This window comes from Vicugna pacos, chromosome 19 (genome assembly GCF_048564905.1).
Source record: "Vicugna pacos chromosome 19, VicPac4, whole genome shotgun sequence".
Lineage (NCBI taxonomy): Eukaryota > Metazoa > Chordata > Mammalia > Artiodactyla > Camelidae > Vicugna > Vicugna pacos.
Window position 1 is genome coordinate 25,891,430 of NC_133005.1, and position 17,295 is coordinate 25,908,724.

General features: G+C 35.2%; 1 protein-coding gene and 1 pseudogene across 3 annotated transcripts in view; one reads left to right on the top strand and one right to left on the bottom strand.

Annotated features, from left to right (window-relative positions):
• The window catches only part of PIGU (phosphatidylinositol glycan anchor biosynthesis class U), a 99,066-nt gene that overhangs the window by 56,520 nt on the left and 25,251 nt on the right, over positions 1-17,295 (bottom strand). For all 3 annotated transcript variants that reach the window (XM_072944058.1, XM_006202628.3, XM_072944059.1), the window contains 3 exons: positions 13,221-13,285; positions 2,216-2,275; positions 1,289-1,351 (listed from right to left, as the gene is read on the bottom strand). In XM_072944058.1, the coding sequence (XP_072800159.1) occupies positions 1,289-1,351; positions 2,216-2,218 (66 nt within the window). In that variant the 5' untranslated portion in view covers positions 2,219-2,275; positions 13,221-13,285. The remainder of the gene's footprint in view (positions 1-1,288; positions 1,352-2,215; positions 2,276-13,220; positions 13,286-17,295) is intronic.
• On the top strand, positions 7,524-9,397 carry LOC107033381 (ATP synthase subunit d, mitochondrial pseudogene; annotated as a pseudogene).

Consider the following 17,295-nt stretch of genomic DNA (forward strand, 5'->3'; position numbering starts at 1 on the left):
GCTGCATATCAGGTATCTGGAACTTATTCATCTTATAACTGGAAGTTTGCACCCTTTGACCAACATTTCCCCATTTCCCCTAGCCCCTGGCAACCACCAATCTACTCCCTATTCCTATAAGTTTGACTTTTTTAGATTCCATATATAAGTGAGATCACATAACATTTGTCTTTCTCTGTCTGACTTTACTTAGCACAATGTCCTCAAGGTTCATCCACGTTGTCACAAATGCTCCATTAGTTTAAGGTGTATACTCCCTGGTCTTAGTGATACTAAGTCTCTAACATGTAGTTCATAATCCTTGGGGAGGAATCAAGGACTCTTAGAGCACCAATAACAACTACGGACTTCCTTCTTGAAAAAAATGACATATGTATATACCTACACAATTTCTTCAGACCATTTCAAGGGTTTTATAGACCTGATAAGCCTATAAATGGACCCCAAGCTAAGAACCCTCTGTCTAGATACTTTAAAAATCTCTTTGAGATCTAACATTCTAGAATTCATCAACTTCATGTTTCTAATGACCAATGCACAGAAAGACAGACTGCTTTTTCTGGTCCTATTACCTGGTAACAGAAGTGAAAATGAACCACAAACAGGCAATACCAATGGGATTCAGCCTTCACTCACCCCAGTCTAAATCCTCTCAGTGGCTCCCAGCCAATCAAGGAAGACTGCAGTCAATTTCTCAAATTACTACATGGACGATACACATGGTTTACCTGTTAACTCTCTCAGAGTTCAGGAAAATGAGAATGGTCCCATTACAATTCTCCTTGGCTATTACATATGGATTAAGACTAACATTTACATCAATATTTTTTCAACAGGCATTTAATACATGCCAAATTTTCCAATTATGATTGCTCTCTGCAAGGAAACAGAAACTACATTGGGAATCCAGTTTTACCTTGGATAGGCATAACACAGAGGGTTAAAAGCTGTATTTTGCTTTCCTTTTGAAAGAAAAACTGGTGAAAGAAATGGAAGATTTTTAGGGGTCCTCATTAAAATAACTGTAGTTCAACTTCATTTGTTCTAGAAAGTCTGAACTTGGACAGGTGAGTAGGTATTAAGCTACATAGATCAAGCTGATCTTTCTGTACCTATTGGTAAATTTGTCTTACTGGTTTGGTCATTCCAGGGCTGGCTGAACAAGCCAGAAGTTTCACTCCCACTTCTTAGTTAAACAGTTGATCCTTAAGCATATGACCTTTGATTCTTTGTAATAACAGAGGTCAGCAGACTACCAAATTCCACTGGTTTTCCTCTGACTACTCACCACAACTTTATTGAAGTCCTGGATTGCAAAATACAGGGCAACGGCAGTGATTGCATCAGTTATCTGTCAAATAAAATAAGAGGAAGTGAACCCAGTTAGTGTAGGAGTAATGGAATGGTGCCAAGAGTATGAAGTTTTTAGATGGTAGTGGACTACCCAGTACTAAATTCTTACAGTTAGAAAGAACCTCAACCCTCACTTTGACGACCCCAAGATAAAGCCTTTTCAGGGAGGTCTGCCCAGAAAACCCTGAGGATTAGGACCCATCTAGGCTTACATCATTTTGGTGTCCCACATCTTCTCTGTAATTACAAGTTATTTAAGTTTTCTATAAAATGAAAATTATATCCACTGCTTTGTAAGCCTGATATCTGTCAAGAGTTTAGCACACAGTAAATCCTCAAAAAGCTACAGCCATTGTAATTATTACGGAAGACCTCAGTGGATCTCCTACTTGACCCAGATTTTCAAGTCTAGATTAGGCAAGTGTTTCAAATCACTACACTGTCAAAACATAGCCCTGCTGTCTAAATTTTGAAGGTTCTTGCCCTGAAAGTCTTATCGGGCCTACGTCCTCTTCACAGAATCTCTTGGCAGAATGCTTAGGAAATTCAGGATGCCCTCTACACTGGCACCACAATTAAAGCCAATCACAGAATCCTTAAGTTAGAAATTCAAGACTACGTAGTCCAGAAATCAAATTTTTGAAGGTAAGGAACTGGAACTGGTCAGATGTCAGAGACTACTCCTTATGTCCATAATACTATCACAGTTCCATGAATTCACATTTAAGATAGCTTTTTGTGTTCATATTCTGAGAAACTCCTGAGCTCCTAAAACAATTTTTTTTTCTTAAAAACAAGAGGATAAAAAGACTGTAAAATTAAAAAATACACACATACTGATTTTATGCAGAAAGTTACTTACCATAAACACCAATTCAGCATAGTCAATCAGGAAATGAAAGAGGTATATTATTAATGGAGTCTGCAGGAAAAAAACAAACAAATTAAATTCAACCTTACTGTTATCAGTTTCCAGCATAGGGGATGAGGAGGAGGCTATTATGTCAACAAAAATCTCTTTCTTTCCTAGAATACTGTCCTATGCCAGTTGGTCAGCATACACCTGAGGGAGAATTATTTAATATCACTGAATCATTTTGTGCCACTGGGACTATCTGCTGAATTGAGTAAAGAGAATAAACAAAATCTGATATGTGCTAAATACCTATCAAAGAACTGTTAACACAATAAAGATATGAGGAGAATCTTAGTTCTAAGACATATATAATATCTAAGGGAAACTCCATGGTGGACCAAGATTGCTGAATTCATAAAATAAAATGGAAAATGTTTTCCCTTCTTCTGTTCTCTGAGATGTTTTAGATGATTAGCGTTACTTCCTCTTCGAAGAATTGGGAAAACAAACTCACTGTGAAGCCATCTTGACCTGGATTTTCTTTGAGAGAAGATTTTAAATTACAGATTCAACTTATTTCACAGATAAGATACTCTTCAGATTTGCTATTTTTTCTTTGCCAGTTTAGGTAAATTGTGGTTTTCTAGAAATTCATCCATTTCATGCAAGTTTTCAAATTTGGGGGCATAAAGGTGTTTATAATATTTCACTTCTTAGTGTCTGCAGAAACTATAGTGATATTTCCTTTTTCATTCCCAATGTTGGTAATTTGTACCTCCTGTTTTTTATTTTGACAAATTTTGCCAGAGATTTCTTAATTTTATTAGTCTTTCAAAGTACCAATTTTGGGCTTTGCTGATTATTATACTTTTTCTATTTCATTAATTTCTATAATTTACCATATACAATTCTTTCTTCAACCTTTTCTGGGGATAATAGCTTTATCTTTTTCTAAAGATACCTAGATCACTGATTTTCAGACTTTCTTCTTTCCTAATACAGTTGACCCTTGAACAATGTGGGGATTAGCCATCCTGACCCCCCACACAGTCAAAAATATGAGTATAACTTTACAGTCAGCCTTTTATATCCAAAGTGCTGCATCCTTGTTGGGGAGGGTATAGCTCAGTGGTAGAGCACATGCTCAGCATGCATGAAGTCCTGGGTTCAATCCCCAGGATCCCCTCCATTCAAACAAACAAATAAATAACCTAATCACCTGCCCACCAAATAATATAAAATTAAAAAAAAAAGTTCTGCATCCTTGAATTAAATCAACTTTGGATTGTGCAGTACTGTAGTACATACTTACTAAGTGGAATTATGAAGTTCAAGCCTGTGTTATTAAAGGGTCAACTGTATATTCACTTGAGGTAATAAATTTTCCTCTGAGTATGGTTTTAGCTGCATCATACAAGTTTTGTTATGTTGTTTTTTTCAGTATCATTCAGTTCAAAGTATTCTAATTTCCACTGAGACTTCTTCTCTAACTGAGATTACTTTAAAATGTACAATGTTTAATTTCCGATTATTATAGGTTTCATTTTTATATTTTTGTAATGTAGTTATTACTGTGGTCATAGAAAATACCCTGTATGATTTCAGTCATTTCAAATGTATTGTGAAGTTGCTTTGTGATCCATCATACAGTCAGTTTTGGTAAGTGCTCCACATACATTTGGAAAGAATGTGCATAGTAACATTTATGGGTCTAATAGTCTATGTATGACATCTAGGTTAAGTATGCTAAATGATCTGTTCAAATCTGCTATTTCCTTATTAATTGTTTGGTCTGTTTGTATCAGTGATTGAGATAGATATGTTAAAAATTTTCCTCTATGACTGTGGATTTATCTATTTCTCCTTTTAGTCATGTCATTTTTGCTTTATATATTTTGAAGCTATGTAGTTACAGAATTTATGTGTAGAATTACTGTATCTTCTGGGTGGATTGATCTTTTTAATCATTATAAAATAATCCTCTTTACCTCTAGTAATGTTTCTTGCCTTAGAATGTTCTTTATCTGATGTTAGTATAGCTACATCAGCTTTTTTGGGCTAATGTCTACATGATATATCTTTTCGTATATTTTTACTTTCTACTTTTTTATGTTTTCTTTGTTTTTTTTTATGTTTTCTTATATTTAAGACGTGTTTCTTAAAAGCAGCATATAATCACTTTTTTATCCACAAAATATCTTTCAGTTGGATTTTATTCTACTCACATTTAATGTATGTGTGTTTAAGTTTACCATCTTACTATTTCATTTTTCATTTGTCCCATTTTCTCTATGCTAGTTTCTCTTTCTTGCTTGTTTCATTATTTTTTATTATTCCATGTCCCCCTCTATTAGCTTGTTGGTTATACATTTAGTTACTATTCTTTTAGTGGTTAATTTATAGATTATGACATATGTCTTTGACTTTAATTTAAGTATAATATAAATGATTACTTTTACCACTTCCTAGACAATATAAGGATCTCTGAACACTCTTAACTCCATATAGCTACTCCCAGCCTTTTCTGTCATTGTTGTTACGGCTTTATTCTACATATATTTTAAACCTGTAAGTTTGTCTTTTTTTTAGATTCCACATATAAGTCATATCATATGATACACAGTGTATGTTTTCCTTTGAATTTATCCTGCTTAGATTTACAGAGCTTCTTGAATTGAAATATTTCATAAGTTTAAAAAATTTTTCAGCCATTTATCTCTGCAAATATTGTTTCTGCCTCAGTCTGTCTATACTCCCATTCTGAAACTCTATTTGTATGCATGTTAAACCTTTCTACTGTATCTAATAGATCTCTCTCTCTCTTTTTTTTTTTTTTTTTTTTTTTTTTCTGTCTCTATCCTTTTCTCTCCAAGCTTCAGTCTGGGTATTTTCTACAGACCTATCTTCCAGATCACTAATCCTCTCTTTGATTTGTGTAATCTGCTGTTAAACTTGCCTATTGCATTCTTCAGTTGTTATTGTTTTCTAGTTCTAGAATTTCCATTTGATGATTTTTATATATTACAGTTCCCTGGGGAAATTCACTATCTTTTCATTTACTTTTTGAACATATTAATCATTGGTCACAGTTATTTTAAAGTCCAAATTTGATAACTCAGTATCTGGATCACCTGTGAATCTGTTTTTAGTGCCTATTTTTTCTATCTTTTATTATGCTTGGTAATTTTAAATTGAATGATGTATGTTGTGCAAGAGAAATTGTAGAGGTTCAGGGTTTTCCTCCAGAAAGGATTTTTTTAAGCTTCTGTCAAGTAATTAGAATAGAATTGTATCACCTTAATCTAATTAGGGGTTTACCTAATTAGAAGCTAGCTTCAGTCTTTGTAAGATTAGTCTATACCCTTATTCCTCAACTGTAGTCCTTCAGAGGACTCAACCAGAAGCCAAGTCCTATGCCATAGCCCTGCCACTTTGGTTGGAAGTACAATCGAATTTTTATTTCCTAGCACCATTACGCTGCCAACAGCTCTGTTTATGTTTAGTTCCATAGTCTCTTACCAGCCAATTTCTGTTCTCTTTCTCTGCCTCCTCAGCCTGTGCCACTTACAATAAATTGGTAAATGCATCAAGGAGAAAGCAGCTCAGGCTGTTGGTCTCAATTTCTGGACTTTCCTCTCTGGGATCTCAGCCCCTCAAATCCCGGTCATCTTATCCAGTGCCATCAAGTGGATGTTTTTAGTATTCCTCCTGCTTTTCTAGTTGTTCTAGGCAGGATTGTTGGTCTTCTATATACGCCAGTTTGTCAATCCACCAGAAAAGAAGGAAAGTACATAACTTGGTTTTAGCAAGCCCATGCTCGTGACTCAGGAACACCTCTTCTCAATCCCCAACTACATGCAAAAATGTGTCCTAAGATACTCTAAAGGTCATTGACAGGCTTTTTAGTGAGAACAGCCAGTGTGGTAGAAAGGATAAATCTCTGGGATAAAGACTCAGGTTTAAAATGAGGTTCCACCTATGTACCTTTGGGCAAGTTGTTTTCCCCTCTAAGCCTTAGTTTCTTTAGCTATAAAACAAGTATAGTGACCTATTTCACAAGATTCTTGGGAGAATCAAGTAGTAATAGTCACAAAGTACTTAGCATGGTAACTTGCATACAGTAAACTTCAATACTTTAGCTACCTGAGATCAACTTTTTACCTCTTTTTGAAAATAGAGGCATCAGCTTTGCCTTTCAAAATTCTAAAAGAATTAAACTTTTACAAATATCTACTAATGGATCCTTTTTTGCATTTAACTTTGTTTGTAAGAAGTAGCAACTTGATATTTATATTACCAATAGCCTGCTTTCAAAGTGTTTTGATGTTTCAGATAGTTTAGAATGGCCCTAAATAGGCCTCAAAAATAACAGAACAAACTGTTCTCAAAAAGCCTATCAGCAAATGAGCTCACTGCCATAATGAACTAACATGTACACAGCAGTTAGTTTAACTGCATATCATACTATTATAAAGAAGTATACACTGAATATAATTTGTCTGTATGCTACATCTCCATTTAGGTGAGCACTCCCACTCAGGGTAGGGTATATATGGGAAAACTCACAATTTTACTATCAGTACTTGGGTAAACACAGAAAACAGAAACATCTGTTGAAGACAGTCATAAAATCTAACCTGTGGTAACTAAATTCCTTTTTTCTCTCCTGTTCAGATTTTTCTTCTCCACTTTCACATATTCTTACCTTTCCCTAAGAACCAGATAATAAAATCTGCTAAAGACTAAGGAAGAAAACAATACAAATAATGAGCTTTCTCTCCAAAAGTGTTCTTTTCATTGGGTTTGATATAATTTTATTTCTTTATAGTATTTTTATTACTTAGAGAAACTATATTAAAATACAGGTAGCTCTTGATTTATGAATGCCCAACTTAGAAGCAAATTAACCCATATTCAGGAATGAGGACCATCAGACTCTGAGTTCAAAGTCATCTGCACTGTGTTCAAGTGAAGCAACTGTTCTTGTCCCTTAATTCAGAGTTCTTAAAGGTTAACAGTCCTAAAGGGGTTATCTTAATACAGATATACAGGGGGAACGGGTATAGCTAAAGCAGTAGAGTGCATGCTTCGCATGCATGAGGTCCTGGGTTCAATCTCCAGTACCTCCTCCAAATATAAACAAATAAATAAACCCAATTACCCTCCCCCTCATAAAACAAAACAAAACAAAACCTCTGCTTAATAAGGTATAGAAAGTTAACATGTTTCTGGTAACCAGAAATTCCTACCTTATGCCTTTATCTCCTTTTACACACACACACACACACACACACACACACTAGTATAGCACATGATGAAGAGTAAGAATGTGTTCTAGGATTCATCATTGTCTTCTTCCCCAGAGCAAGTGATCCAAGAGAGAGAAAGTCTACGTGCAGGGTCTTTTATAACCTAATCTAGGAAGACATGCCATCATTTCTGCCATATTCTGTTGGTCACACAGACCAACTCTGGTACAATGTGGGAGAGAACTTCACAATGGTGACTACTAGGAGGTGGAAATCTTTGGGAGCCATCTTGGAGGCTAGCTATCACATGAGGTAAACACATCCTGCCCCATGTTTTCAAATATTATTGATAGGCCGATAGATCCCAATTTTATATCTCCAGCCTGGATCTCTCTTCTTGAGTTTCACATTTGTACAGCCAATTGCCTTAACATTGCCATTTGGATATCTAATAAGCACTTCAAACTTAACATGGTGAAATCTGAGCTCTTTATTTCCCACCCTAACTAAAACCTGCTCCTCCTTCAGTATGCTTCATCTCATGAAATAACACCACCATTTACTCAGTTGCTCAGGACAAAAACCTGCTATCTTTGAATCATATCCTTAAATTCTCTCTTGCCTTCATAGCTCTCATCAAACCTACAAATAAATAAATCTACCTCTACAAATATAACTAGAATCTTATCACCTTTCACCACCTTTGTTCTTACCACCCTAGTTTCAAGCCATCATCATCCTGCTTTGACTACTGCACAAGCATCCTAATCATTTTCCCTGCTTCACTTCTTGCCCCTAGAGTCAATTTCCTTCCAGTATGCAGATTTTTTAAGATCTTAAAAAAGACCTTAGTGTTTATTTTCAATGAAAGGAAAGTTACAAATCCAAAAGAATCACAGTTCCAACATGGCAGAAATTCTCAGCTTTTCCTTACCTTCTACAACCATTTCTTATGAAGTTATTCAACTGAGTTGAACACAGTGAAATACTGTTACACTTAAAAGACTTTTAATTAAACTTGCAACATTTTTCACAGATGAGAGGAACCACACCTCAGTCATATCTGCACAATGTTTTTTTGTTTGTTTTCATCACTATCTCCACTTATGCCTTCCTACACAAATGATGAAATAACTCATCAAGTAAAGAATTTCCATTTTACAATTGCAAGACATAGAACCTATCCTTTTTAAGTACAACTCTGAACTGAGGTAAAATCTCTTGATTCTTTTTTTTTTAATTGACGTATAACTGACTTACAACACTGTTAGTTCCAGGTGTACAACATGGTGATTTCATATTTCTATACATTACAAAATGATCATTACCACAGCAACATTTATTAAATGTAAAATAAATATGATCACTTCTCTCCTGGTTTAAAAATCTGTAGTGTCTTCCTATCACAGTAAAATAAAACCCACCTGTCATTGTGGGCCAACAAGGTCAGTAAAGGATCTCCAGGCAGCAGGACAAAAACTTGCTCTAAAACGCATTGACTGGGTAGCTTCTGGGGAGATCATAGCCCAAGACCAAAAGGCCACTGCCAAATCCCTGAAATCATGAATTAAGACCCTCACCTCCAGGCTGGCTCCTCTACCTGAGAATCCTTGCTATGGACTGGGCTTACCACAAAGCCAATGTGGTGAAGGCGGGCTTAGCAGATGACTTTAAAAAAAAGTTTAATGCCCTGAAGGTTCTCGTGCCAGAACATAAATACATTGTCCAGGAGGATGCTGAAGAAAAAGATGCGAATGCTGTGCTGAGTTTTTGTCTCTCTAAAGGCCAGGATTGAGGAATATGAAAAAGAGTTGGAAAAGATGAAGATCATAATTCCATTTGATCAGTAACCATTAAGGACTTAAATGAAGTCTTCCTAGAAACCAAATTGGACAAGAAGTATCCCAAGTGGCCTCACCAGCCAACTGAGAATCTATAAACTTGAGCCTGGGAGGAAGCTCTGGTACTCATATTACAAATTCTGGACATTAAAAACAATTACATTAAAAGATAGATAAAGGGTTAGAAGGGTGAAGGAGGAGAGAGATAGAGAGATTAAGAGGTACAAACTTTCAGCTGAAAAATAAACGAGTCACAGGTATGAAATGCACAGTATGGGGAAAATCGTAGTTATTTAATATCTTTGTATGGTGACAAATGACAACTAGACTTATCACGGTGAGCATTTTAAAATGTATACAAATATCTAATCACTGTGTTATATACCAGGAGCTAACATAGTGTTGTAGGTCAATTATACTTCAAAAACAAACAAACTTATAGAAAAAGAGACTGGATTTACAGTTACCAGAGGGGGAAGGGAAATTGGATGAAGATGGTCAAAAGGTACAAACTTCCAGTTATAAGATAAATAAGTACTTAGGACACATTGTACAACAAATGATAAATATAATTAACACTGCTGTACATGATATATGAAGGTTGTTAAAGGAGTAAATTCTAAGAGTTCACCTCACAAGGAAAAAAAAATTTTCTATTTCTTTAATGTTGTATCTATATGAGACGATGGATGTTCACTAAATTTAACGTGTTTTTCAGCGTATAAAAGTCAAGTCTTTATGCTGTACACCTTAAACTTACACAGTGCTGTAGGTCAATTATATCTCAATAAAACTGGAGGAAAAGATTAGATAGATAGACAGACAGACAGACAGATAGATAGAAATTCCAAACTTCTAATCAAGTCTATAAAAAGTCCTACATAATCAGGCCCCTAACTTCTTACAACTTAGCTCTATCATTCTCTCTTTGTTCATTCTGCCTTGGCAATACTGGCCATCTTTCTGCAACTCACAAATGCCAAACTCATTCACAAATCAGGACCATCATATGGCTTGCTTGCTTCATTTAGATCTCTTATTCAAATTTCACTTCCTCAGAGTGCCTTCCCTGAACACACTTTCATGACCATCACTCTATCTCTTTACTCAGCTTCATTTTTCTATATGTACTTACCACTTACATGAAATCACATTTTTAAAAACTTAGCTTTAAGGAGGTGTAACTGGTATAAAACGGACTGCACATATTCAGAGTGTACAACTTGATATGTTCTGACCTATGTATACACCCATGAAACCATCACCACAATCAAGATAGCAAACATATCCATCATTCCCAAATGTTTACTAATTTTACTGTTCATCCCAAAGAAGTTTATTTTGGTGACTTTCAATACTATTTTTCTGTTTTCTATTGCATTTGTTTCCACTTAGATCTTTATTATTTCTTTTATTTTGCTTACTTTGAGTTCATATTTTTTTTTCTAGTTTCTTAAGGTAGAAACTGAGGTCAATGACTTGAAACTTTTCCTCTTTTTTTAATATAGGTAATTAACACTATAAATTTCCCCCAAGTACTGCTTTAGCAACATCCCACATTTTTTGATAGGTTGTGTTTTCCTTTTCATTCAGTTAAAAATACTTTCTAATTTCCCTTCTGATTTCTTCTTTGATCCATGGGTTATTGAGGAATATGTTACTTAGTTTCCAAATATTTTAGGATTTTTTAGGTATCTTTCTGATACTAGTTTTTTTACTTAATTCCACTGTGGTTAGAGAATATACTTTATATGACTCCAATCCTTTTAGATTTATTAAGTCTTATTTTATGGCCCAGGATATGCTCTATCTTGCAAATGTTCCATATACACTTGAAAAGATTCTATGTTCTGCTGTTATTGGATGGAACGTTCTGTAAATGTCAATGAGGTCAAGTTGGTTGGTGTATTGCTCAAGTCTTCTATGTCCTTGTTGATTTTCTGTCTGCTTGTTCGATCAATCATTGACAGAAGGATACTGAAATCTCAGACTATTGCTGGGGATTTGTCTACTTCTCCTTGCAGTTCTATCAGACTTCATGTATTCTGAAACTCTGTGATTAGGTGCATAAGCATTAGAATTGTTAGGTCCACTTGATGAACTGAGCCCTTTATCATTATGAAATGACCTTCTTTACTCCTGACAATATTCTTTGCTCTGAAATCCGTTTCTTTTTTACTAACTTGTTGTCTGTTTCTCTTAGAAATGAGTATCATAAGGCCAAGGACTGTGTCTTGTTTTACATCCCTAGCACCTGGCAGGGTAGCTGGCATTTGGTGTGCACTTAACAAACCTTTGTTAAAAGAAAGAGAGACGGTATGGAAGGATTGGAATACATATGCAGATACAGAACTAGGCACTAGGAGTAAATGATGAAAGGGAGCCAGTACATGTTCTGAGGAGCATATATCATAGTGGGTAAAACAAGTACAGAGTATAATATGAGCCATGAAAAGGATAAGCACAAGACACTTTGGAAGATACAGGAGAAACATCTTAGTCTAAGGTGACGAGGGATGGCTTCCTGGGGGAGGTAAAACCTAAGCTAATGTCTGAATAGCAGAGTCAATCACAAAAAGAGGAAAGAATGGCTCGCCACAAGGAGACAACAACATGAGCAAAGACACATAGATAAGAGAGAATATGGTGCTGGAGCACAATAAAAGTATATTAAAACTCTCTCAGGGGGCTCCTATTCTGTCTAGAAAACATACTGCCCAAGGCCCACAGAACACTGAGCTCATGGCTGGTGGGCTATGCTTGAGTATGCCCACACACATCTGTTTCCAATAACTGAACTGTGTGCTCATTAAAAAGTCTGTTAGGGGGAGGGTATATAGCTCAGTGGTAGAGTGCATGCTTAGCATGCATAAGGTCCTGGGATCAGTACCCAGTACTTCCATTAAAATAAATAAATACGAATAAATAAACAAACCTAATTACCTCCCCTCAAAACATAACAAAACAGACAACAACAAAAAAAGTCTCTTCAATTGTTCCTAACCTGTTTCTGCTAGTAGCTCTTGTCACTGTGGTTCAATTAGATAGCACTACAAAGATAATGAAATATGAATGCAAAAGAGTTACTATCTCTATGAGAACCAAGCTGAATGGGGAAAAAAACAAAATTTGATAGACAAACCAAAAAAATTGTTCTCAAAGTAGAAAGAGGGAGGAATTATAAAAATTAGGGGTTAAATTGTCAAATTAGAAGACTTCTAAATGGTAAGGTCAATAAAAATGGGAAGAGAAAAGTGGAAAGATATGCGGTTGATGTGGTTAGCAGGGCCCACAGGGCTTTCTATGCATGCTAAGGTTCTGGATTTTATCCTGAGCTCAGTGGTGAACATTCCAAGGTATTGAGTAGGACACTGACAAAATGAGATTTACATTTCAGGAAGACGGTTCTGACTGCAGAATGAAAAGTAAATGAGCCAGACTGAATGCAGAAAGACTTGTCAGGAAGCTATTGTAGTAACCCAAGCAAGAGATGATGGTGACCTAAGAGTGATTTTATTCTTCTTAAGAACTAATTTTATGGGTTAAATAGGCTTTTGTGGGCTTTCTAAGAAGCCAACAATTGCTTTCACAGTTTTCATGGAAAAGCATATTCCAAAGAACCAATTACATGCCAATTAGCATATAACCTATTCATGGACTGGGAACTGTTAACAATGTGTTTGCCAACAAAAATAGTAAGTTCTACAGAAGTCTCATCTGCTTCCCCAAGTTACTTAATCTGGATCATTTCCACTGCAATTGTGAAATCTTCTTAAGCAGAGGACATTTAAAAAAGGGCGGTTTCTAAATATGATTTTTAAAAATAGATCTTTTAAATGTTTGTACAAAACAGAGGTTAGGCTTTGGTATCTGTGACTATAATCTACTCTTAGTACCCAGAAAAGAAAACAAAGCACTTACTTCATGAAATACTGCTCCAGAATACGGAGACACTCCCAAGTCCAGCAGAGAGAGGCCTTCGACCACTGAAAAGTAAGACATCGAAGTTCACTCTTACTTCAGAGACATAGGCAGATGGCCATAAACCAATGTTTGATACTCCCAGGAACATGAAGGGCTTCACGGTCTGTCTAACCCCCTTTACCTCATTCCCAGCAAGTGAATTTAAGTCTTGATTTCAGATGATGCGCAACTTTCTTCTATACATTGCCTATTGTGGGGCAGCACTCATGAGAAAATTTTATGTTAAAAGTTAAGCTTCTTACCATCTCCTTGTAGCTTTCATCCACTCTAAAAAGTGTTTCATTTGTATATATTCTGCTCCATTCCAAAGAACAGTAAGATAACAAATTAGAAGCTCTGAGAAATGTTGTCCATAGAGTAGGAAAATGGCAGTCACTCTTATACGCTGCTTGTTTGCGTGACGTTTGTATTAACTTTTCTATAGGCAATATGTACTTTTTAAGTGTCTGTCTTCTGACCCAGAAATAAATTGTTCTCAGGGCAATTTATCCCAGGGAAATTACTGGACAAGTGCCCAAAGAATTATGTTTATTATGGTGCTCAGAGTACTAAAAAATTTTAAATAACCCTAATGTCTATTAATGGAGATTTATGTACATGTATTTTTATGTATATACATATGTATATGTGGATAGTTATACAGATAAATAGACAGGGGCACTTTATAGTTAAAAATCATACTACGTTATAAATAACTGAATAAATAAATAAGTGGAAGAGAAAAGAAAGCTCTTCCCCGTAGAGAATTATAAACATCAAATGTATAAGGAAGATGGAAATAGACAATCACCATTTGGCAGACCCCACAGTAATAACTGTGAAAGGTATCAACAATAGATACTAAAATTAGTGGGTAAAAATATGATTGGAAACAGAATGTTTGCAAGGGGAAAAATAATAATTTTATGTGGATAAACCTGGCATTCACTACCTAACTCAAGTGACCTAAGTTAACAGCACCAGTAATATGTTAACCAGTTAACATTATCAACAGCAAGTACCTCCTGACATGATTCACTGAGATGGGGATAAAAATACTGTGATCCTCATATCGGAAATGTGGTATCCTTGCCAAAAAAGCATAATTTCAATCTCATCATGAGAAAAACACCAAACTGAGAGACAAAATAACTGGTCAGTACTCTTTAAAAATCTTCAGTCTAAGGAAGCATCCCAGATTGAAAGAGACTAAGGACACATAACAGCTAAATACAGTGTGGGGTCATGATTGTATCTTGGACCAGAAAAAAAGGACATTAGTGGAATAATTGGTAAAAATTCTGTAGGTCTATAAATTAGTTAATAGTATTGTATTAATGCTAATTTTCTGGTCTAGGTCATTGTAATATGGTTATATAGGATGGTAACAGTAGAAGTTGGGTGAGGGGTGAACAGGGACTCAACGTACTATTTTTCCAACTTTTTTGAAAATCTAAAAGTATTACAAAATTGAGTTAAAACTTAAAAGTATATTACAGATATACAGCTGACTTCTAAACAACATGAGTTTGAACTCCACAGGTCCCCTTATATGTGGATTTTTTCCAGCAGTAAATACTACAGTACTACACACACAACTGGCAGTTAGTTGAATCAGTGGATGCAGAACAGAAGATATGGAGGAACCAAGGGTATGGAGGAACAGCGTATATGGAGGGCTGACTAAAAATGATACTTGGATTTTCAAGTGCACAGAGGGTCGATAGGTGTCCCTAACTTCTGCACTGTTCAAGGGTCAACTGTATATTTACTGAAGGGAAGATGTCCATAAAATAGTCTTAAATGAAAAGCAGATCATAACACGACATGTAAAATACAATCAAATTTTACTTTAAATATTTATCAGCATTCATTCATTTAATTATTTGAGAGAGAATGAATATGTATTCAATGAGAAATGCCTCAAAACAAGCATAAAGCAGAAACATTAAATAAACCAAATAAAAATAAACAAAAAATTAACAGCAACCACCTCTGTGTGATAAGATTATAGAAGATTTTTGGTTCCTTTTATCTTTTCTTTAGCTTCTGAATCTTGAGCAATGAACATGCATTACTTTATAATTATTAACAGGAAAATTAACTTTAAAAGAAAATGACGAAAGATGAGAAAAACATAAAATGAAGCCACAAAAATCTATAAAATGTGTAAGTTTTAAAATGCATTACATATATAAATATGAAACTGATAAACATAAGAAACAGTTCCCTCCAGGGAACAGAACTAGGTGGTATAGGAAAATGGTAGAAAGGTGCCTTTCAATCATATACACTTTTGCACCTTTGATTTTTGAACCATGTGGCTAAATTACCTATTCAAAAAAGGCAAATAAAACAAAATCAAAGTTACAGAGCCTGTTTAAAAAATAACTATATATTTGTAATGAGTGGGCCATAAGCATGGCTTTAAACTTTATAAACCTACCCTAGAAGGAAACCTATCAGTTACATAATTCATGATATCTGAAAAATAAAACAAAGCCCACTGTTCAAGACAACTGTAACTGGTCCTTGTAATAGGACCAGAGAGAAACTTCCATCATGGAGCCACATAAGGAAGCTGCTGTGTAACACCCTTCACTAACAGCTTTACTGGGGACCCAAGGAGATGATTCATCAGGCCACTTCACTAGGCAACACTCAATCTAAGTCAATGGCATCCAGCCACAGAGCAGTAAAAGCAACTTTACAGAGGACCACTAAGATGCTGCCCAGGAACATCACTCTCCACTGACTTAATCCAAAGGGAAATTTTTGATTATGTAGCTGCATACCTTTCAGGCAACTGTCTAAAAGTAATTTCTCTCAGATATGCCTTTTCTAGATATTGTACACTAGTGAATTTGTTAATCTGTTCTCTGGCAAGTGCCTGGAATGTGGTTCTGCTGTATTGATGATTAAATTTGACCTCAATATTACTTAATAGATAAATAATAGAGTCAAATTCATGTAAAAACATTAAAAAAAAACACAAACACTACCACTTAGTACCACTAGCTATAACACTAAAAAAGTATAGGAAGAGCAGAAACTCACAATATTTTTACTGGAATATATTTAGCTTTATGATAAACTTCTCACAATGCCCTTATTTTCTTATTTTGGTGCACAAGACTGAAAACTCTGGCATGATCTGTAGTGCATTTGAGAACTATAATCTGAGCTATAGAGTACCAAAATCCTCTAGAATATAATGGTGAATCTATCCTATGTATAAAAGAATAACCAGGACCCCCAAATTCTAATACATATAAAAATAGTCCAATAATATTTTGCTGGAAACATTTTGACGTAGGTTTCACAAAATGTCTGTTTGGGGAAAAAAAACTCAATTAAAAAAAACTAAAGAACCCATAGCTTTAAGCCATGCTTTTTCCTAGAGTACTCCCCAAAATAAAATCCATGCAAAGTACACCAGAGCAATGAATAACATTTCCACCTCACAGGATTATTATCTAACAACTAATGTTTTAGAATAGTTGACTATAAAAGCTAATTACTACAGCCAATTATACTAAAATATCAGTGTTTTTTTTTTCATAAAATTGTTCACTCTTAACTGATAGATCCCATGAAGCAAGTATTCTTAGTTACCTTGATATACTTTTCCTATGGGTGATAATAAAAGCACTATCATCTAGTATAAGACAAACATTGTCTTTGAGCTTCCCATATCAAGAAGGGCATGCATTCAGCTTTTTCAAAAAAAGTGTATCCTTATATTTCTAGTCTAGAGGGTCCTAGAAACAGTGCAATAAACACACCTAACATACAGATCTTGGTTTCTAAATAACATTCTCCAATAAAGGAACAAAGACTCCTTGGAGAAGTCAATTCTAAAGATAGACCAAGGAAATACAAGACAAGCCTGGAGCATCTCCTGGTTCCAGAAAGTAATAAAATGCTAAAAACAAAATACACACACAAAAAAACCAAAAACAATAAAAGAAAGTGAGAGGGAGGTATGTCAAAAGGACAAAGGAGTCAACTGGAAATAGGTCCCAATGGCAAA